Genomic DNA, 23371 nt, shown 5'->3' with positions numbered 1-23371 from the left:
CCCCCCTTTATATCTGTGAGCATCTCTGGTCTGAAAGGCACACCTCTTTTGGTGGATGGCACTGAATATATAGACGACTTATGGGAAGGAAATAGGCAGTTCATCTCCTAGTGGTTGTTCAGTGAATTCTGCATCGTTAACACTTCACATCACGGATAGATCTGAGAACCAGCTGATGGTAACCATCATCTTCACGTTCTAATGCTATGGGAAGAAGGTACAAAATTTGTGACAAAAATAATGTGCAATTCAGGAAACCCCTGTTGCGTTCAGTGAGCGCTGCAAACACAACAGCAGAGTGGGCAAACCTTTAATAACTTCCAAAAATGTCACGGTGTTTCTAAAAGGGAATTTTGCTTTGCCTTGTCAAAAACCTTACTGACTGAAAGGTCTGTATGAATTTCATTAATATGCTCTGTGGACTTGAAGGGCAAATTGAGTGGAATATACAGCTCTGGCGAAGCATCAGGAGTGGTTTCTGGAAGGCATGTTTTCTCTGTATGAAAATAGTGTTTTTATTTTGCAGGCATGGGTGTGAAAATGCTGAGGAGGTGACAATGAGATTCAAGAGTATAAATAAATAGTACCTTATGCCTAAATATTAAAGATAAACATGATCTTAAGACTCCGGTGTTCTGTTTAGATCATCATCTTGTTCAAAAATAGTGAGCATTCCACTTGGGATGTCTGTCTTATTCCAGTGAAAGTGACAATGATGTCTATTATTATTCTAGTAGCTCTAAACCAGAAAAAAAGACAGCATTTAATTCAACCAGAGTACTTTTAGCTGGTTTAACAGAATGATCATGGTTTAAATGTAACTAATAAAAAAAAAACCCTTCACAGGGTTTTTACTACTTTTCAACTACGTTTCAACTACGGCTGAGTTGCTTTGCTTATTTTAGTGATAACATAAAGAAAATTAATGATGCTGCTAATGGTTTACAGATTATTTTTATTGGAGGAGGACTCCAGCTGGAAGATCCACTTTAGGTCACCATATTAAAAAATTAAAGCAATTCTAAAATATGAAGTATATTTGTGGGGAAATCTGTGTGAAATGCTTACTTACGACTCTTTTTCTCTGTTTGTTTTTAAGACGAGCAAAAATCAAATTAAAGTAGATCTTGTAGATGAGAATTTTACAGAATTAAGAGGAGAAATAGCAGGACCTCCAGATACACCGTATGAAGGCAAGTAAAATTTTTGTGTATACAGTCACTGTATGCTCTGTATGTCTTAAGATGGTTTGTTTGTAAAATTAATTAACATAAAAATTAAGAGCTGCTGTTTGAAAATGTTTATTTTTTTAAATAGAAAGTTTTTTTTAAGCAGTTTAACACGTGTTGCCTGGTGCTCCTGTTCTGCAGCGGGACAGGCTGTCCAATATCAAACGTACAGGTATAAGCTGTGTGGTATTGATACAATGCTGGATATAGCATTAATAATTCTAGACATCTTAGCCATTTAGCATCAAGAATCAAAATTTTGGTCTGTGATAACTTTACGCGCATTTCTGTGGTCAAATGTAGTCATTAAAAAATGTACTGTTACTCTGTCTGAAGAGAATGCCATTACAAGTTAGATTTGGGATTAATTTATACTGGAGTGGGGGACTCTGTTGGACAGTGTGTCTACAGCTGTCTCCAAAAATTACCTTAGTGACTTTTTAGTGTGGAAAAGCTGATAGCAGTAACCACACACTTCAAGTAATCGCCCATTTCTTCAGTCAGGAAAAAGGGAAGTAATTCAATACATGCTAAAAAAAAAACAAAAAACAATCTTAGGAGCTAATAGAGCACGTGTGATTAAATACACCAAGTAACTCAGTAGTGCTTACAACTATGGACACTCTTACGTGTGTATGATAAATGTGAAGCTGATGGAAATGCTTTCTATTAAAATTCCTTGATGAAAAATCATGGTTTTTAAAAGTTGTTTTTTTTTTTAGTTACCTCTAAATGGTGTATTAGCAAAAATTCTACTTCATTTGAAATTTTAACTAAACTTTCAGTAAACAAAAATGTCTCAAGGACTGTTGCAGACACATTGTTTTCATGAAAACTTAATCAGTTTTCCAAGTTTTCAGTTGCTCTAGTTTTCCATGCCTCAGGGCATTGGTCTGAAAGATAAATTCTTATCAATTGGGAAAATACCTGAAAGCTGTGTTGTAGGTACAGGTGTACATGCACTCAGCGCTGGTGGCTACTGCTGGAAATCTGATTGTCATAGTGTCAGGGAGAAGCTCCCTTGGAGCTGCTTCACATGACTAACAGCTGCTGGTGTAGAAGCACAGAGCAAGGGAGGTCTGTCCAGCACTCCCACAGCTGGGACCCAGTGAAAGAGGAGGAAACAAACCAGTACAGGGTGGAGGATATTGGCAGAGGTAAAGGTGCCTAAGGCTGAGGAGAAAAGAAATGAATCTGGAAGGGAGGGAGCAGAAAGGTGGAAGTATCTTGTCTGTAGTGGTAGGGATATTTCCCTCTAGAACCCCAGACCCGGAGTTCCTCTGTCAAGCAAATAACAGTTCTCCCTCGTCTCCCATGTCTTCATGCCTTCCTGTCATCAGTCACCAGTGTTTAGCTGACAGAAGATAATGGTTGCAAAGTTGATAATTTCTTCAAGTTATAACATGCTTCAATTTGAAAGAACTACACTGCAGACATGAATGCACTGTCCTGGTAAACCTACTTGGAAGTTGATACTTCTGCTTAGTCGAGTAATTCTTTTGAAAATACAGTTGGTGCTGTAAAACCAGTCTTACTTACAAGATGATAAGGTTGCAAGTATTTGGATAATAGGAAATATCTCAGTTATTTCTGTTTGGAAAATGGTTTGAGGGCTGTTACAATGAAAGATGTATCTGTGTCACAAAACTTAAGAACTTTACATCAGTTCATGAGGAGGCTGAAAAAGGTTTTAATGCACATCTGCAGAACTGGATTCTGCGTTATGCTGGATAATTCCAGATGGACCAAAATTTCAGAAATGGAGCACTGGGTTCATACATTCAGCGTGTCTAGCTAATGAAAACTGGCATTGTGTTTAGTGCTAAATTTCTGATGGGAAGTGCAGGCACAGTTGCATACATGCTAATGAGTACGTTTAATGATGCGGATGAAAGGATATACTAGATATCCTGTTTGGAGGAGAAGTAGGGCAGAACTATTATGTACACTTATTGTGGCAGGAGGATAATGTGGCCACATGCTTACTTGAATCTGCAAGGTAAATAAACCAAGAGGCAAAACTAAAGCCTCCATCGGCCCAAATTCTGGCACTATCTGATGTTTGAGTTCTTCAAATGCTAATATTTCTGTAACATAGTTTTATACATTCTCTGATGTAGTTACAGATGGCTTGCCAGCATGTGTAGTTTATATTTTATGATTAAAGTGGAAATGCATGCTGCATAATTACTGATTTCAGTCATCTACAGTCTGAGCAACAATATAACACATACTTTATGGGGAGAGGCTAACTAACGTGGCCATTCAAGTCAGACCCTTCCCTGATACAGGAGGGAGTTTTTAGGGCTTTTGTGAAGTAAAACAACAATAATATTTATAACTGACCTCAGCTGATGAGGTATCTGAAAACAAACTGCTGCTACAGAGTTCTTTTGTAGGCCTTATTGGGACATTAATTGGTCTCGGGATGACTGAGAGGAGGAATGCAATCTATTCTTGACAAACGTACAGCTTTTGTTTTTCTGCAAGTGTTGTCAACTCATACTGATCAATTTTTAGAATATTACAGGACACGACTGCCACTGAAGTACTGCTGCTTTTCACTTCAGAACACTCATTTGAGGAGAGGACCTTTAAAAGCCTGTTAGCAGCTGCTGTTTTACTTGAATTCAAGAACTTGTCAATAGTTCTTACACACTGTAATAAAGATATTAATTTCGAGCCAGGTTTGCATGTGAGTTAGTGAAGGAATGTCTGACTGTAAATTCCATAGGAAAGGTTATTAAAACTTAGTCTAATTCTATCAAGAGATGTACTTTCCAAAAAGTGCAGAAGGAATTTCTTCCATTAGCGGTTAATTTGATCTCATGTATTAAATGCTGGGAAAAGATCATACAAGTGCATACTCCCTTCTTCTAAAAAATAAAGAAAACGGCAGAAATCTTAGCATTTTAAACTTAGTGTTGAGGAAATGAAGTTAACAACTGTCCAGACTTGTTTATTCTGTCTTCAAATCCATGGATTTAGCTGTAAACTTCAGTGCACAACAACTGTGCTTAATAAGGAACATTGCCGGCTTACTGGTCCCTGCCATTTTAAAATCTTTTGGAGTTGTACATCCCAGCTGGAAAAATCTGGCAGCCAAGCAGTCTGTTGTGGAGAAGGCTGTAATAGTCTGTCTTTTACAGGCACTGTCTTAATGGCATGCGGAAGAAATGGTTATATCCAAGGCTAGGATTTCTTATGTTGTGTTACAAAATGGTGTGGCCGCGAAGTCATACAGGGACGGATGAATTTTAGTAATCCAGGAACAGTGTAATTGTGTTTCTTGAAAAAATTGCTGCTCATTCAGAGAGAAGAAAAAGTGAGCTTAAGTGTCTGTAGTTGATGTAAGTGTTAAGTGTCTTCAAAAATAACTGCCCATGCTATCCTGCAAGCAAAGGCAAGCAGTCAGTTCAGAAACAGTGGTAATTTGGGGCTTATTATTTGGAGTTACTGTAGAGGGAACTGCATTTGTAGTAGGCACTGTAAAATATCAGCAGATACTAAACCATAGCCAGTTTCAAGTGTACTGTATTATACTGTATTGTATTTAAAACAGTGAGGTGTTGGTACCTTACAGTGTATATTTTTGGCACAGATAAAAAGATGCCATGGACTTGAACTGCTCAGTGTTTGTTTGTTGTTTTTTTTTTCGCATGTAGACCTATACAGAGAGTGCTTGAGATCTACTTTTGTATAGGGCTGTAGATAACAACTTAGGAATTCTTTAAAAAAAAAAAAAAGTATACTTAATGAGAGGAAAGGTTTCTTTCTGAAAGAACAGTGGTAGAGTGAGGGAGAAAATTAGCAAGTGAGGAGCAATGTTTTCAGTTTCTATAAAAGCCAAGTGTCTAAATTGGTTGTGTGTCTTGCTATGCTCTGTTCTTTTCGTCGTTAAAATGATGCCACTCCTTCCTGGCAAGTAAGCATGAGTAGGCAGAGATGGTTTGAGCTGGAAATTTTGAATGTTTAGATAATGATATAGTAACAGGCAGATGAAAACAAAATATGTTTAGATAAGGGCAGTAGAGTTCCATCTTCCAGATTCATGCTATCCTTTATTACATGCTGTAATTCCAGAAATGGTATTAATAGTCCTAGTATATGGAAGTACTGAATTGCAGAGGAATTGTAAATGCTATCTTCAGACAGTAATGTAGAACATAATGGGAACAGCATTGGATCCTCCTTTTTTTTTTCAAAATATGGTAGCTTAGATGGTTATTGAATGTTTTCAGTCCTGGAAAGCTTAAGGGAAATTAATTTCAACAACGAGGGGTAGGCAGGGAATCTGATTGGTAGTTAATAGGTGACAGAAAAAAGTCAAAATAACATAACATTCTATATTCACCCTGGTCACTCCTGTGGCCTTTTGCTTCATTTGATGTCTGTTTTGGGTACTGATTTATATTTTAGTATATTTTGCTTACACAGAATGGAGAAATTATAATTTTGGAAATAACTACGGGTGAATGTACACAGTAACATACCTAAGGAATATAGATTCTGATTTGTATACGCTGATACGACTTTATTAGATGTCACCAACATTCATTTATGTATAAAGTATATGAAATCTAGAAGTATCTTCTAGGTAATGCTTACTGGTAAGTTTAAATTGCTGGAAAATGTGAGCCTTTAGAAGAAGCCTAAGTTTTGCTGACTAAGCTTAATTAATATTCAGTTTTAATTTGTTTTTGTTTTCTGAAGGTGGAAGATATCAACTAGAGATAAAAATTCCAGAAACATATCCATTTAATCCTCCTAAGGTAAGATCAACATTTTTTGTAAAAATAATTTATTTTTATCATTCTTAGTTATTTGTGTATGTACCCATTTGCTTTGCAATACCCATCTTCCTTTTTTGATTCTCCTCTAGAACTGTCTTTTCAAGGTAGAAATCATGCAGGATGTGTAACTGTATCCAATCAGAAATCCACTGATTATTCTTCAGAGTACAGATTGATAATTTCTGGGCAGTGGTTTATTGACCCTCTTGTAATTTCTTCTTGGCAAGATGCAGTTTTCGGATAGCTTCACTTGATGCAAAGGATATTGATTTCTGCCTGCTGCACCGTGGAACTGCTGAAGAAATGCTGTAATAGATAATTGTTTGTTCTTTTAATTCTTTAAACCCCATATACTATATTTGGTAAAGTCTTAGGTTTAACCTTCCAAGTTTTCTGTTAATAATTAAATACAGCTAGAGCTGCAGTTATTTTTATGACCTAAGGACCAATAGAAATAGTAGGGTTTTACTGCAGTTTTTCTGAAGGAGTGGATAAAATGTGTGCACAAGCATGGGAGAAGCGAGAACTGTGTTAAACTTACTTTGTATGCTTCTGCAGCTTGCTGCCCTTCACTTCTGCCACATCTTTTATGTGTCTTTCTGGTATTTTCAATTTGTGACTGTTTCCATCTCAAATAGTGCTCAGAATAGTGTTTACTCAAGCTGTGTGCAGCTGCAGTTGTATACTCCTGTAGTCTTGTTTGGTCCCTTTTTCAGTGGCTTATGATAAGCTAGCAGAATCCAGCATTGTCTTACAGCTGTCTCACAGCTTTTTGACCGGCTTTCTGTTTAAGTCTGAAAGATGTTTTTGGCTAAGAATGTGTCCTGAGTTGTGATTATTTTCACCCTGGTATGTAATAATGGGAAGGGACTGGGAAAGAGGAGGAGGGGAGCAGTGTCGGTAGCACTTAGCTCTTGTCCTTTGAGTGACTTCCTTGGGTCTGGAGTGAAAGACAGTAATTTCTTGTTCCTGAAACGTCTGTTGGTTTCAGTTCTTTCATCTGCATGTGTTCTGGTGGGAGCTAAAAATAAGAATGGCTGAAACCAGTCGTAGGTCTTGAAAGATAAGTCTGTGGACCATGGTTTAATTGCTGCTTCAGGGCTTGATGCTCATTTCTAAAGCTTATAGGTAGCTGTTAGAAACTCAGTGCACTGTAGCACAGTACTGCTTATTCTGGAATAGATGGTCTTGAATTGGAGGCCTTTTGGCTTGTATCTAGCCCCACCTTTCATCTGAAAGATTTCTTTATCTTGTTCAGAATGTGGTTTGACAGCCATTGTTAGCTTGCATTCTCCATGAGAAAATAGTATTTACATGTTGCCTTCTGGTGGTTTTTTGTGTTTTATGTTTACAGAGTTGAGCTAGTTAATAAGATGCTCAGCAGATGCGGGCTCTTAAATTCTGTCCTGGAAAGCAGAACTGTTATGGTCTCAGCTATTCATACACTGATTATTTTGACTTTATTATAGTCCTGTATGTACAGTGTTTTGCTGTAGTACTTGGCCAGTAGTGTGTTGGCTGCACTGATTTGCTTGCAGATCAGGGGCAAAAGTTGAGAAGGAGTCTGTGCTGTTCATAAAATGATTGGCAAGAGTTTGGAGTGAGGAGGTGGAGATGAGAAACACTGAAACAGGTCAAAGTCATTATAAGGCAGTTAAAAGCAACTGAAGAGGTTTGAAGAAAATTCAGTGGGCATCCATGGGTTTGCATACATTCCTTTCAGAGGACAGTTTGTATAGGAAAATGCTGATTCTAATTTTCTCAGCATCTTTCAAAAAGCCACTTTATGTATGCTTCAGGAGCATGAATACACTTTAGTGCTAAAACATGGACACGATCGATGAACAAGTGCTGGGACCAGGCCTTCCCAACAGCAAAGAAAAAATTGTAATTTAGGTTTGGGTTTGTTGAAGGTCATTGTGCAAGTGGATGGTAGGAGTGGATGTTTGTGGAAGATAAGCATCCACCAAAGAAATGTTTTTGACACTCCAGTAGCTACCAGCAATTCAGCTGACCAGTGAGATCCAATACCTGTGTCTAGGGTTCAAGGATCTGCCTTAACTGAGCAAACTTTCCAGCACTTAAGCTGACTTTTGACAATGCTGAAGATGTGTCTGCTTTTCACTATATGCTTGTGTTTAAACACTGGTACTACTGGAGGATATTTCTGAGTGGCTTTGTGTGATGTGAGGATGTGCCCATGTGACAATATATGGGAAAACAGCTGGGGATGATTTTGGCACACTCAATGGAGCAGTAGTCTGTTTCTGAGTAAAGCAAGACTGTGTGTAACAAATGGACTTGAAAACATGAGGCCTCCTGGAAAAGGTCGTATGATAGTCTTAGCTCTGTTTTTAGTTTCATCTTTCCTAAATCAGTGTTACTTCATTATATTAGAAATGGTACATTTTAAATATGTTTACTTCATATACTGCATGTAATAACCACTGCATTTTAAAATTTTCTTGTATTTTAGGTGCGGTTTATCACCAAAATATGGCATCCTAATATTAGCTCAGTTACTGGGGCCATTTGTTTGGATATTCTGAAAGATCAATGGTAAGATTCCATATAGGCTTAAATGTGCAAAAATCAAGTGTACCGCTGTCCTAGATGGAAAGCAGCAGCTCGTGTTGCTTTTCAATTTGTGTTTGTAATGTCATGTACTCTTAAAGCATAAAGTATTTCAGTATAGTATTTTATAATGAAATGGCTGGGAAGTAACTTTGGAAAGTATTGAGTAGATACTAACTGATGAATGAGCTTTTTTGCAGATCAGTGTGTGTGTGTTTCATTGTTGATGTTGTTTAGTTCTCCAGTAACAAGTACTACCTTCTGCCTTCTGAGCTCCTGAGCATCTCAGCCTCCTGAAATGAAAGCAGAAAAAATAAGTACTTCATTTTGACTTTTGGCTTGCACTTCCAAATAAAATTAGTTCTGAGAGAGCTAAAACAATATGTGGAAAACAGCTGGGAATTTAGGAGTGTAAAAGATAACAGGTGGACAATAGGAAGGGGAGAAGAGACTGCCATACTGGTTCTATCTCAGTTATGGTTAATAATACTTATGATTTGAACTTCTAAACTTTTGCCTTTTAGCTGCTGGTCAGTTGCTGACTGAGTTGTTACTGTTGTGTTAATTTAAAATGTTTTAATAGCCCAAACCCTTGGAATAAATCTGTCCAAACAGTAAGAGATGAACTCACTGTGTATCTTTTTCCCCAAGTGGTAAAATCTTCAAGCAGTATGAAATGTGTGCAACAGTGTTGTATCACTGATCTGATATCCAACGAAATAAAGGAAAGATGAATTTCACTCTTACACGTCTGTCCCAAAGAAATGGGACTGTAATTCCCAGCTAGGTAATATCACTGTCTAATTCACATAAGCTTCAAATGCTTGTAACTTCTCCAGCTTCATCAAGACTAGTATTGGCCAAGCAGGTGGTAGCAGGGTTTGGAAGAGAAACTCTAGAGCAGAAGGTTTGAGTTCAGGTCTTGCAGCTGACGCATGGGGTGTATACTTTTATTTTTACATGATGAGAAGTTTTGCTGTGCGTGTGGCAAAGTATGGTATAAATTAGCAAAATGAATTGTAAGAAGCATACATAATTATTACTTGTCTTCATTTTTTGGAACTGCTTGGTTTTTCTTACAATATTGTACTGTAGCCATATTTTAGGCAATAAAATCTTTCAGCATACATGGTGCATTGTGCAACTTAAAAATACACTGGCTTTAGCTATATATGTTGGCATCATCTCTTATAGTTATACTGGAGATTAATGGCTCTTCAGCTGTGCAAGTGCAGTTTCCTGAGAGATCATAAGGCACATCAGCGAAAAGGTGTTGGGCAGAGAGGTGGCAGGCTGGTTTCTCTACTGGAGGTTTTTTCTTTGGTAGGTTGGTTTTTGGCTTTGGCAAAATGACAGACTCTAGGGGATGTTCTTTACAGGCATCCTTTCACTGATTTGAACATAAGTCTCACTGGGAGAGCAGGTTTCTTTCATTTAAGGCAAAGTTTACATAGTGAGTATTTATTTCTAGAAGCAAAGGTGGTTAACAGGGGACCTTCATTGCAGTGTCATTAATACTGTCCTTGGAAGAATTTGTCCAAAATGCTGAAGTTCAGGGTCTTGGCTTTTTTCCTTCCATCTTTTGCTACTCCGTAATTCCCTGTCTGGTTGCATTACTCGCAGTACCTAGACTTGTGACTTCAAGTATCTTCAAGGCTAAATCTTTCTGTACTGAAACTCCTGAACACTTTTCTGTTTGTTTTTCAAAAATGACATCTGCCATTTTCTAATGAAAACTGAGGAAGAAGTCCTTAGCAGAGGTCTTCCTTATTTATCGTATTTTGAAATAAACCCAAAAGTCTATTAACAAATTAAAAAAAAAAGAAAGTTCAGTTATCTTCATATTACTTTAATGTGTTCATGAATTAGTGTTTCCTGTGAATAAGGGTGGGTGTTCTTGCCTTTGTATCAGCAGACTGGGGTTCAGGAGACCACATTTGTTTGCATTTCTGGAACAGGTCTTCTGTTCTTTCAGCAATGCCCAATGCTATGACTTGAAAAATTCTCACAGTTCAGTCTTATCCTAAAGCTGCTGCTTTAGGAGTTGAGCAGTTAATAGCTTTCAGGTGAGTTTTTGACCTTGTCAGTTGCTGGTGAAACTTTAAAACAAACAAATGGAAAAACAACAACAACAAAAACGTAAAATATCAAAGACAGTGGGCAACCATTAAGGCCCAAAGAAATAATGAACTGAAATTTGGAAAGGAAGGAGAGGAGATTTGATTTGTGCTCTTGTAATCTTTGGAAGCTAGATCTTGCATAGATCTATTAATCTGCATCTGCCAATAAAGAGAATGTTCTTACCTTCCCTCACCAAGATGTATTCAAAATGGGGATATTTGAAGAGGATCTTGCCTTATGTGTAATAAGCTGTCTGGTACAAGGAGCACTGATATCATACCATTTGTGTATTGCTGATAATGCAGTGATAATCATATATGTGGTGAGTGCAAATACAGCTATTATCATGTATTTGAACAGTTAAAACATCTCTCCCCTACTCTCCCAACCCATGGTAACAGTCTTCTATTCTAATAAGCGTGGTTGAGATATTGTTATGTATATTGGCAGGAGCTTTTATCAGCTTGCAAAGTAATGCCTTCAGATCATTTAATGAGTTTAATGAAATCTTCTCTGCAATATATGCTTGATACTGACATTTCTCTGCAGCTGTGGATTTTTGTGTTTAGATGTGTAAATACCAGTTACGGCAGTTTGTTTGCAAAACTACTGTTGTTTACCAGTAGAATTAAAATGGGGATGTGATTTTATAGAAAGAATACCATTTATGCTGGTCTGATCTGACTCTTTTGTGGTTTCACTTAATTGTAGCTTGCACTTATCTTTCAGGCTAGTATTCTATCCCTGAATTTTATTCTTAAATATAAGTTGTATCCAATACTTCCAACTGAAACCTGAGAGCTAAATTATCTGGAAGCTTTTCTGTGTGAATCCCTTGAGCAGTGATTTTTTCAAGCAGACATGTTGTGGTTATGTACGTTGCTACAAAAAACTTTTAGCTGTTATGGTTTTGACAAGTGATATAAAAATGAATCATAAGAATATTTTTTTGGTAGTGGCTGTACTGGAGCATTCAACCTTCAGTTTTAGTTGATAAGCAAAATCATTATAAGAGATAATATAACTTTAATAGGTTCATAAGCAACAACCAGCAAGTAATCATTTGGGCATCTAAATCTGCTGGAGTTTGCTCAGTTCGTTGGAGGGACACTAAGCCTTTTCAGAGCTTTGAAAAAATAGGCAGTGAATATTAATACTGCTTGAAGGAACTCTGCAGTAAGCCTGCCACTTCCCCCCATCCCAATGTCGATGTCACTCCATCCAGTCTTGTATTTCTCCTCTAAATAGAGACTGTGCAACAGGCTTCCACTCAAAGGCCTCATTCATTTCTTTTCCCCTTCCAAATTCGTAAACCTCTGGTACAAATTCTTTTCTCCAGGGTTAACAAGTTTAGTTATTCTACAAATCAAATAAATACTGCAGATTATTTAATAGTAATAATAATAATAATAAATGTTTCCAGTAGCTATGCCTGGTTGACAGACTGGAACAGCAATCTGCTGGCTGCAGCTGTTCCTGCTGTTCTGCTGGGTTGCTCTCAGAGGTGGAGTACCAGAGAGACTGTTTTCAAAGAGGAATGTACAGAACATAAATAAAATCTTCCTTAATAGAAAATTACTTAGCCTTTAAAGATGATGTGGGGAGAGGGAGAGTGCTTCGTAATCCTCTTAGGACTCTTTCAGCTCATCAAAAGGTAGGAGATTTCTTACCTCAGGCATGCTGAGCACAACTGGGTTGGCATGTCTTTCAATATTATCATTGTATTCATCCCCAGCTAAGGCTGATTATTTCTAATGGAAATGCCCCCAAGATGTTAAACAAAAAAAAAAAGTGCACGTTTGCATATCCATCAGCATCCAGGTTTTCCTTAGCAGAGTGCTTCCCTGCACTATCCTTGTACGTTTACCAAGTGCCATGCCATCAGAAAGCCTGCTTGGGGGATAGGAGTTGCAAGGTGGGGATTGTAAGTTCTCATTTCCCACCCGTTTGTAGATTCCAAGATAGCAGGCCGGCCTAGAGGCTTGGAGCATTTTGGGATAGAGCCAAAGGTTATAGTGAAGTTGAAGAGGTCCTGAAGTCTTGATACAAAGCAAATAGAAGACTGGGGTGCAAGAGGCTTACCTGCACCAGGTAACTGCCTGCTTTTTATTTATAATTGGTAAGACTTCAGGTGGATCTGTGTACCTGCTCTGAGCGCTGTATTCTAGGGAAGATGGGAACCATAGGAAAAACCCAGAGTAAATAACAGGCATGCTGGCCTAAGCAAATATGACCTATGAAAGATTAGCTATTTTAGCATGCCAATCAGCAAATGCAGTGAGTAGCAGTGGGCAATGCAGTGAGTAGCAGTGGGCAAATGCAGTGAGTAGCTTTTCTGAGAAACTTATGAGGCAAAGATATCAGACAAAAGTCTGTCAGGAGTGACAGAATACTCTGCCTCTGGCAAAGAGGAGGGGAGGGAGTTAAAACCCAAGCCTGCAGCTTCCATTGCTAAAAGGAATTGCTTGAATTTGATGATAGGTTGAGTTAGAAATCCACACCTAGAAATGAGCTTCAGGTGTAAGAAGAGATCAAAGTATTTTGTTCAAAATTGTATTCCTGAAAAATAGGCTGCTGATGAACTGGAAAATGTGGAAAACCTCTTTCTTTTGGAAGTTGGTTTTAAAGAAAATCCTCAACTTTTCTTGCAGCACGTTCTTGTCCAGCTTCTGGGGAGGTGATGCTGGGTGTGTGTTTTGTTTGTTCTGCGCCACTCTCAGCCTGCTTTTCTCCAGAACTGATGATGACACTTGTTTCTGCTTTTTGCTAATGAAGAACAGGTCCTGCTGCTTTTTTCTGATGCCTGTGAATGTAATTCTGAGCAGTCATTTCTGTTCACTTTATTATCCCAGAAGTAGGCAATAGGAAGAAGATGGCTTTTTTTTTTTTTTAAGGAAATTGGAGAATGAGAATCTATTTTTAGCTGTCCTTCCAGTTTCTTCTGGGAATTTTAATTTGCTTCTGAAAAAATTAAGCCTCATCTACATAGAAAATAAAGACTTTTGGCCTTTTGATCAGGAAAGCTAATTCATGTCCTAAAGGTAGGAAATGTTGAGTATATGATAGTTACAGTAAATGTCAGATTTTTTTTTACCTTTAACCACAAACCTGATTTTCCTTCCATTTAAAAAAAAAAAGCGTGCGTGTATTCATACATTATTAAAAGCTAAAACTGTAGCTGGTTTTCTTTTATAACTTAAAAATATTTCTTCAGGTGCTTGTGTCAAATGAAGGCTGTCGTATGCATGAGATGAAGAAGCCATTTTGAGGAATGAAAGTAAATTGTAAACTACATTTTAAAACCTTTTAACGTATATAGCTAACCCAGTCATGTCTTTAATTTTTAGAGTGAGTTCTGAGACTTGTTAGTCATCTGTATATCCATACAAATGAAGTATTTATTTTTCTTATCCATTTTGAAATTGGGGTGTCAGAAGTTCAGGTCCCAAGATGCTCCATATCAGTCTACAAACAAGAGATGAGTCTAGAAAGCCAGAGCCAGCAGGGGCCACGCTGGGACTCATGCTCTGTTTCTCCATGGCACCTCTTGTCCTCGGTAGCACCCCTGCTGGGCTGTTCTTTCTGCTCCTAGAAGGTACAGTGTAAATGAAAGTAAATTGCTTGTAAAAGCAGCATGTGGGGTCAGAACTCCGTTCACGAGTCCTGTCTAGTGCAGTTTAAATAATGGTAGTATTTTCAAACACCTGAAGTAGAAGGATTTCTGTGAGACAAAGTTTGGAACAGCTTTTTTTTGGTGAGTGTAATTACAGTGTCAGTTAGAGTTGATAGTTCATGTTAAGTGTCTCTCCCCAGAACAAATAATCCTAGACGGTGTAGTAAAACAACATAACTGAGAGAAAAAAACCTTGGGTTAATAGCATGTGTAGTGGCTGTGGTAGCTTCTGAAATTCCCTGCAAGAAGATGGAATTGGTTACATCCATTTGAGCGTAGAAAGGTGAGAAAGTTTGGTGGTTTGTCCGTTGACACCTGGGTGCCAGAGAAGTCAATACATTGCATCAAGAGTCATTTAGCATTAGCAGTTATCCAGTGGGTTGTGCCAGCAATGTATGTGTTGGGCAGGTTAATTTCAAAATGGTCTCAGAGATGGCAGAGAAGAGGAAGATTGTAAGAGTAGAATAGCACAGGTGCATGTAATGCAAAAATACTTCAATTCTTTATTCAGGGTCTTTCTTCTCGTGTGTGTGATTTAGGTATGGAAGAGCAAGATGGTTTGTATTCAGAGTTTACTGAGTTAGCTAGGATCTCTTCATGCAGCTGAGGCTGCATTTCAGTTACTATGTGTTCTTATTGGATTAAGTATCCTTCTAGTTAATCCCCTGCTTTATAATTTAAAGAAGCATTCAGCTAGGAAGCTGAAATACTTGATTTCTTAGAATACAGATCTTCTAAAAGTGTTAGGGGTTTTTCAGTTTTTTTGGGTTACATTTTGAAGAGTTAAGTGTACGAAGCTGAGTGCTTGAGGGGACTTGAAGCTGATGCAGCAGTTAGAATGAGACAATGTGTGCTAATTAAAATCTCTATCACATGGGATGCTTCTTCTCACTTGCATTTTGATGTGGAACATTACGCTGTGAAATCTCAGTGATTATCAAGTTGTGTTTTTTTTTTTTAACTTTCTAGGAAAAATATTTAAGAATTTGACATAATTAGGGAAGTATGCCTAATTGGACTGGTTAGCAACATAAGGGGAAAACCTTACATGCGTGCAGCTAGGAATATAATACTCGAGTGTCACAGATGTACCTCTGACACCTTACCAGCATAGGTGCACCAGATCTGCCATACCTCAAGACAGTGCGTCAGTACTGGAAAAGAGCCAAGCTTCTGAAATCTGACACTGGAAATACGAAAAGAAACAGACAGCAATTCTATCTGGACCAACAGATGAAATTCCTCTCTACCCATTGTAACAAACTCACTGCATTTACTTCCAGCCTTCTGGAAAAGGAGAAGCTACTTTCTGTTAATTAATACTTGTGTTGACTGATTATGCTTTTTTCACAACGTTCCTTTAGTCTAACTCAAATCTAAAATGTTGCATTTTTCCACTTCCACTGCCTCAATACTAGTAAAAGGTTGAATAGTTTTGTGTATTACCTTGAAGATCTGTCTGTGCCGGCAGCACAACTGAGTCTGCTGAACCGCTCAGCACAGCAGGGTCCTGATGTGGTTGCCAACGTGTGCCAGCTGGAATGGTAGATCAGAGAATGGTGTTCATGATCAAAATCTATTAAATTGTACATTTGAAATGTTACAACTCTACAGATTAGTGTGCAAATAATGATTTCATACCTTTTCTCTGAGTGATGATTGACTGTAGATACATGCCTAGTTTTCCCTTTTAAGAGTGATTGAAGTATCTTATTCTTGATAAACGTTGAGATGAAGGTAAATGATGAACTCTTAGGAGATAGGTGGTTTAGACTCCAGAGCCACATTGTGTTCAACAAACGTCTTTCAGAAATGCCTTTAGAGCACCATCGTTTCTACAGAAATTTCTTCTTACACTGTATGGAATTCTATCCCAGCTGAAACCAGGGCGACTGGTTAAAACTGTCAGTAGTATATCATGTTGGAATGAGAGGAAGTCGGGAGAGTACCTTCAGTTGCATGCTTCTGTAATTGTCCAATCTTTTTTTGCTGTGGTAGTGATTCACTATGTAAATTGTTAACTTTTTGGGGGGGAAGAAATGTAAAGTGATGCAATGCAAAAGATGTCAAATGTGTAAAATTCCTTATCTGGTGTAAGAATTTTAAATATAGGTCACTGTTTCTGTATATGTTATTTTCTTACAAAGAGTGCCAGCAGAGGGAGCACGTGTTGGCTGACAGTTTGGTACCCAGAGATTGAGCAAGGTGCTGTTATGGGTAGTAATGAAGGACAACACAAACTTCAAGCTAACTTCTTTTTTTGAGCAAGTGAAATTAATTCTGTTATGTGGGTAAGATCAGTTGTGTAGGTCAAAGGTTCTTATCCACATACTTAAAGCGTTGTTAATGACCAAGTCCCCATTTAAAAGCTCACTTCAATTAAACTGTGTTTTAATACCTCTAAACTGTACTAGTTCAAGATTCTAACTTCTAGATTTAAAATATCTCTATATATTCTCATATCCCTTGTTTTATGACTCTAGCAGCAGAGGTGTCTATAGGTGTGGGATTTGGTAAAGTCATTTTCAAATTCTAATTTCAGGGCAGCAGCAATGACTCTAAGAACAGTGTTGTTATCTCTGCAAGCATTGTTGGCTGCTGCAGAACCAGACGATCCACAAGACGCAGTAGTGGCAAACCAGGTAAGAGGCTCAGTTGACTGAATTGCTAGCATTTCTGTAACCTTCATTAACTCAAACTGAGTTTGGAACCTTGGAGTCAAAGATTTTTCAATCACCTATTTGAAAATTGCTTTACAGTAGGTGCGAGTTACTACAGTGTTCTGTTCTTTACTCTTTGGATTCCAAAGTAAATAGCAGTTACTGTGCAGTGTGAAAAGATGTATTTCTTGTTGGTCCCTTATTTAGCTTGTAAGAAATGTCAGGAGGTAACTGTGCATAGTAAAATGGATTCCAACATAACTTTCCTTTTAAACTTTCCTTTCAGGCTGCCTGGTCTGGTGGTTGGTGACCCTGCACATAGCAGGGGGGTTGAAACTAGATGATCATTGTGCTTCTTTTCAACCCAGGCCTTTCTATGATTCTATGAAAATCTAAGACTTATGTAAACATTTGTTTTTATACTGAAACAAGTTATAACCTGTTTATTGGTTTTGAATTGGCTTGTAGCTCCTCTTCTAGATTAGTATGAATGCTGCTGAGTGTTGATTTGTTAAAAACAAAAATCTTAGGATTAAATGCTACAAGTCACTACCCATGAGGCACATTTAATCTAAATGGAGCATTCTGTATTTTATCTTTGTAAGTACTTGAGTTAACTATTTTAGTCTAGTTGAATATGTATTAATGGAATTCTAATGTAATCAGCAAGGTTTGTTATTCTTCAGACAGTAGCAACAATTTATAAAAAAGAAAAATAGCTGGTGCTATTTAAAATGTTGATTGAAGATAGGAACAATCTTTCCACATCTTTAATCATTTGACAGTTTTCAGTAAAATCCCAAGTATGCATGTATTTTTCCTTTTTTCTTTGGGGGGAAAGGAGGGGGGAGAAAGAGAGAGAGAGAGAGAGAGAGAGAGAGAGAAGGCTTTGCTTTGTATTTGATGATAATAAGGATATATTTCAGTAACAAAAAAAACTCAAGCAAGTAAAAAGTTGTTCCAGCATCAGTCTCATCTATATCTCCTGTAAGTCAGCACACTCCAGGAAAGGGTAAGAAGTGTGTACTCCTTTCTCCTACAATAAAGTCTAGTCTATGTAGGGTGATAGTTAATCAGTTTATCAAAGCTGCCTGGTTTTAGAGAGAAACGTGGAGAACAGAGGAAACTCATTTTGTCCGTTGGTGGAAAAGCTGTTTTACATTTTCCTTTTTTACAAAGAACAAAAATAGAGCTTCCTATTCTGCTGCTGAAAGTCAAATTCCAACAATCTCATAGAAACACTTCAGCTGGAAATTATTTTCCCTCAGATAGAAAACTTCATGAAACTTCCTGGACTCTGGATTGCAGTTTTCCAGGTGGCCTTTGGGGATGTGTCTGGTGGGACTGTGGCACTGTGGTGTAGGGAAGATTCAGTTCCTCCCCTGCAGATACCTATGTGAAGGGCCAATCTGCTGTGCCAGCAGGTTGGCCTTTAGTTACACACATGTATGTAAGTAGAAAGTTGTTAAAATTCCTCTGAGAAAGGTGAAGGTTAACATCCAGTTCTTCCACATAATGGCGCACGGTCTTTGTTTTTTCCAGGTAACTTGTCTTGTCCCAACCTGTTGTTCCCTCTACTATCCCCAAAAATCTTCTTGAAAACAAAATCTAATAAGGAATTATTTATCCTAAATGCTCATTCTTTGTTTTACTTTGCTAATTTACGTAATTATTTGTTAGATGAGGTACAAGGTAGTATTTTCCTATACATGTTTCGGCTGAATTCCAGGATGAACACAGTGTTCTTCTGCTCAGATAATGGCAGTGTTTTCAGGTACCTGCCATCTTCAGACACTGTCCGGTGCCAAAACTACTTCATCATACTTGACTAGTTGCAGCTGGTTTTTAAGTACAGCAGCATAATTGACTGATTCCCAAAACAGAAACATCAGTAAGAGATTCTTGTGTGCTTTTCAATTCAGTGAGAAGCCAGATTATTTACAGATACCTAAGTAAAGGAGTTTTATTTATAGGAAACTGGAAGCTAGTTCTGAATAAAATGCAGTTATGCAATCATGACTTCAATTCTTTCCACTTCAGCTTGTTGCTTATTAGATCTGTCAATATTTTCAAATCCTTTAAAAAATAAAAAAAAAGTTTTCTTAAGACAGTAGTGTTTGGGGATGTTACTGATGCTACCCTTACTGCTTCCTCACTTATTTAGATGTAAAGATTAAAAATGTATTAGAGGCCACTGTTTATGTAAGAGTTATTTCTACCAGTAAATTAACTTCTCTATTTGTTTTAACACCATTAATAGTTGGTGACTATGTGGGGTTCTCTGTGGGGAGCAGAGTTAGCAGGAGGTGTACACAGCTCATGATGTAGTCGAATTGGGGGCTGTGCTGTAGGAAAAGTAAAATGAAATGTAAGAAGTACTGACTTGGACAGTACTTTACAGTTATGATTGTTTAGATGCATGGATAAAATACTAGAATAAGCGATTGTGTTTTTGTCCTTAAAATGTCTCTAAAATTGTGCATTTTCCAGCATCTTCTCACATCATCTTAGTGCTAATATTTATTACATAGGTAAGGATGGGAAAACTTTTTCAGGAGGGATGATTAAGGAGAAAAAGTATTCTTTTAATAAAGGCAGTGTATAGATATGGAGATTTAAAACTTGATTTTCTAGATGAAAGTTGCTGGAACAGGAAGTTATCATCTTGCTTTGTTGTATACGGCTCATGACAGATGACCCACTTTCCTGGCTTTTGAGTTCCTGGCACAGGCCAAAAGCTCTTACAATGGTCATTCTGTTGTTTGCTGAAAAACCTGCTAGTGACAAGATTGGTGCAAAATAAAATTATGCAGTGTATTTAAATGTTATTGTCTGATTAACAGTAGCTTGCAGAGAGTTGCAATTTCCTAGTTTCTTGCACATTCACCTGTTTTTTCAGCCCTTTTTCATGGTAACATGCTGCCCTTCCATCCGTATTTTGAGTAGGAGGTTATGTAGTAAAAGTCAGCCCTCCTTGAAATGCAGATGTCCTTTGTGTACAAAACCAGGCATCACTTCAGTGATGAGAGAAATAAACAAAAGTTCAGCGTGATGCATACTTCACCAGTTGCTGACATGGGAGTAGCTCATGCTTTGCCGCGCTAAATAGAAACGTTTGGTAGCTGTATTAAATACAGCTGCTGTACTCCTTCCTGGTCACTGCAGTCGAGAGCATTGTATTGAGAGAGCTAGTATTGGATTGTACACACACCTGTAGTGTGTCATTTAACATAAAGGTAAATGCATTCAATTAAATGCTTGCATAGGCGTTAGCTACGTGTAATGCTTACCTCCAAGTATTGTTTCAAAAACTTGAGTTGGATCAGCGTGAAATAGGGTTGAAATAGTGTTGAAGATGTTACAGAGAGAATTACGGAATGGAACCTGCTGCATCATCGTACTCTTTGGTTGGACTGTTGAGTTGACTTAACTTCCCATTCTCCCCTCTCTTTCTTTTGTATAGTACAAACAAAATCCAGAAATGTTTAAACAGACAGCTCGACTTTGGGCACATGTGTATGCTGGAGCACCAGTTTCTAGTCCAGAATACACCAGAAAAATAGAAAACCTTTGTGCTATGGGCTTTGATAGGGTAAGTATATACATGAGGTTCCCTTCCAACCCAAGCCATTCTATGATAGGTAACTTGAATGTTTTTCAGTAGGAGTGGGGCAAACATGTATGTGGCAATAGAGGGAGCCATTCAGATGTTGAAGTAAAACTTGCTATTTCTGTTCAATTTGGAGATTCAATCATATAGTTTGGCTACAGTTGGAGTTCTGAGATGCTTTGTTATTAGTAAATGAATAAATTAGTAAATCTGAAGTTCCCTCACCCTTTTTGAAGGTGAAAATGATCAGTTAAGACTTGGGTGAAAAACTAACATAAACTGATAAATGTGCAAACATCTCATTTCATTTCTCAGTCGCAGGCTCACGCTCTGAACACGTTACTGTTTACCTGTTTACCTTTCTGTTTGTTTTCTCATTGCAGAATGCAGTAATAGTGGCCTTGTCTTCAAAATCATGGGATGTAGAGACTGCAACAGAATTACTCCTGAGTAACTGAACCATGTAGAGAGCTGCTTCGGTTGTCCAGCTTGCCCCTTCTGGAGGAGCATCACCATCTGTTATTTTTAGGATTCTATATAGATTCTCTTTTAAAACTGGCACTCTTGCCTGATGATGCTATCTAGGCACGATTGGAGACTGAAAAACCGCTCTGTAAATAAAGCTAATTAAACGTCTGTGTAAATTTAAAAGGGGAAATACTTTAATTTTTTTCTTACTAAATATTGTAAAAATTCTTTGAGCTCAGCTAAAATAATGGGGGAAAAACATGCCTACTTTTGTGTTTAGCAGTGTGACGAAAACTAGCAGGAACTTTCTTCAGGATTTTGATTTAGTAATTCAGAAAGCCACATTTTTGAGTGTTAGTCATCAAAATTGTTGGTGCCGCTCATCACAGCTATCTTACTGTTCTTAACATGGATCCTATGTGCCTGTGGATTGACCTATATTTGCATGCTTGTACTTAATAGACGTATTAGGTAGGGTCGCTGAAGAGAGCACCATTTAAGTACTTGAGTGTTCTTGTACCTATTTTCCTGAAAGACTTTAAAAGATTTACCCAAAGTTCCAAATGGTGACCTGTTCAGAACCTTTTTCTTCGTAGCTTATTAATTGGGAAACCGGATTCTCTTCTCCCTTACGTCATACAGCTAAGAACCCTCCCTAGATTATTCTTCATTCTGTTGGTATTGTGTGCCATGTATGGTAGTCTAGGCTCGCCTATGAAGAACATATTTTGAATTATCAATGATTTTCATCCATCGTATTTTCTACACACCTAGTAAGGGTTTAGTATGCCTTGATATAGCACAAGAATGGAGCTGGTTTTCTTTTTTTTCTTTTTGTCTTAAGTGGATGTAAAATGTTCTTCAGTATATCTTGGATAATATGACTTCACTGGATTTGAAGGAGGAAAAAGCTGATTCTCTGGCATACTGAGAATTATATTTTCTTTTGAGTACTTGATATGATGCAATCAGCTGTTTTTGCAGCAGTTTTCTAGCTTTATTTTGGGCTTCAGTTTAAGGATTGCTTTCCAGGTACTTGAAAACTCATCCTTGCTCGCATTTTTCTCTAGTTGACACATGGAGGCTGTGTTGGTGTTTTTACTGTACATACTTCAAATGCACATAGAAGTTTGTTCTCAATTTAGCTTTCTTTTGGATTGATGTTTCTGATAAACGAGAACTGAAACTTACCTTGGCTTGTACATACAGTCAGTCGTCTTATTCGTATTAAAATGACATTTCATCCTGAGTGCAAAAGCTTGAAAATTATTAGTTTTGCAACTTCAAACACTAGTACATCTATTTAAAGAGAGCTGTATTGTCTCTATGAATATGACGCTAACTTTTGAGAATATATCTGACAAGGAAGTTCAGAGAAATCCTGAGAATAGGGTGGGGATTGTCAGTGCTGTACCATGTAAGTCATTTTTCCACAACTGTTTCTTTTCCTGAAGAGTGTATTAATGGGGGTGGGATGGGGAGGTACATCTGGTTGGGTTTTTTCTTGGACTATGAAGTACAGGCTGAAATAGTTTCACTCTTTGTAGAGGTTTGTTTATAAGTTGTACTAGAGGGGATCAGGAACACTGTACCTGATCAATGTCTGGAGCATAGTTGTTGTGGAACAGAACCAGAAAATAGAGCTGTACAGACCTAACTCTTCAGGGATGTGCTCTGAACTCTTCTGTCCCATGTGTCCAAGCTTAAAATATTTTGGGGCACAGACAGCAAATACTTCTAACTCATATCAGTGCAATACTAAATGCATTTGCTTAGTCTTATACCTACTGCTTTTTGAGGTGTAGTCAGTGATCGCTTTTCTTGGATTTTCTTGAGTTAGTGTAAATCATTCTCGAAGATGCCAAAGGAAACAAATTGTTTTGTCTTTCTTTATATTTATTATTTTTTTAAACAAGAAGCTGCTACTGTTCAGCTGGTATGCTAGGTGAGAACCAGGGACGGTAGGAAACTAGCAGAACGCTGCTAGTGTTAACCTCAAATTGCTGTCTTTTGTGTTGTACAGGGTAAGAACTTGATTACATCAAAGCCTTTTCTGTTGTGTTGTTTTATCCTGGTGGTAATTATAAATTGCTGACTGCTTTCCCTTGCTGCTGCTATTCATCAAAAGAAGGAACTCTGAAATTGTTGTCAAGGGACGTAAAACTTCTGTCATGGGCTTCTGCATGTGTCTTTGGATGAGATTGGTCTCCTAAGAGCACCCACTGGAAGCGCGTGTACGGAGA

General features: G+C 37.8%; 1 protein-coding gene across 1 annotated transcript; it reads left to right on the top strand.

Annotated features, from left to right (window-relative positions):
* The first annotated feature begins 75 nt into the window (after positions 1-75).
* Positions 76-22377, top strand: UBE2K (ubiquitin conjugating enzyme E2 K). The gene is made up of 7 exons (XM_019614897.2): positions 76-178; positions 1100-1193; positions 5943-6001; positions 8499-8581; positions 16933-17032; positions 20514-20642; positions 21044-22377. The coding sequence occupies exons 1-7, from the start codon at positions 176-178 to the stop codon at positions 21116-21118; spliced, it is 543 nt and encodes a 180-aa protein (XP_019470442.1). The 5' UTR covers positions 76-175; the 3' UTR covers positions 21119-22377.
* The last annotated feature ends 994 nt before the right edge of the window (positions 22378-23371 follow it).

The sequence above is a fragment of the Meleagris gallopavo genome, chromosome 4 (assembly GCF_000146605.3).
Source record: "Meleagris gallopavo isolate NT-WF06-2002-E0010 breed Aviagen turkey brand Nicholas breeding stock chromosome 4, Turkey_5.1, whole genome shotgun sequence".
Taxonomy (NCBI): domain Eukaryota; kingdom Metazoa; phylum Chordata; class Aves; order Galliformes; family Phasianidae; genus Meleagris; species Meleagris gallopavo.
This window is presented reverse-complemented; position numbering and strand designations above follow the sequence as displayed.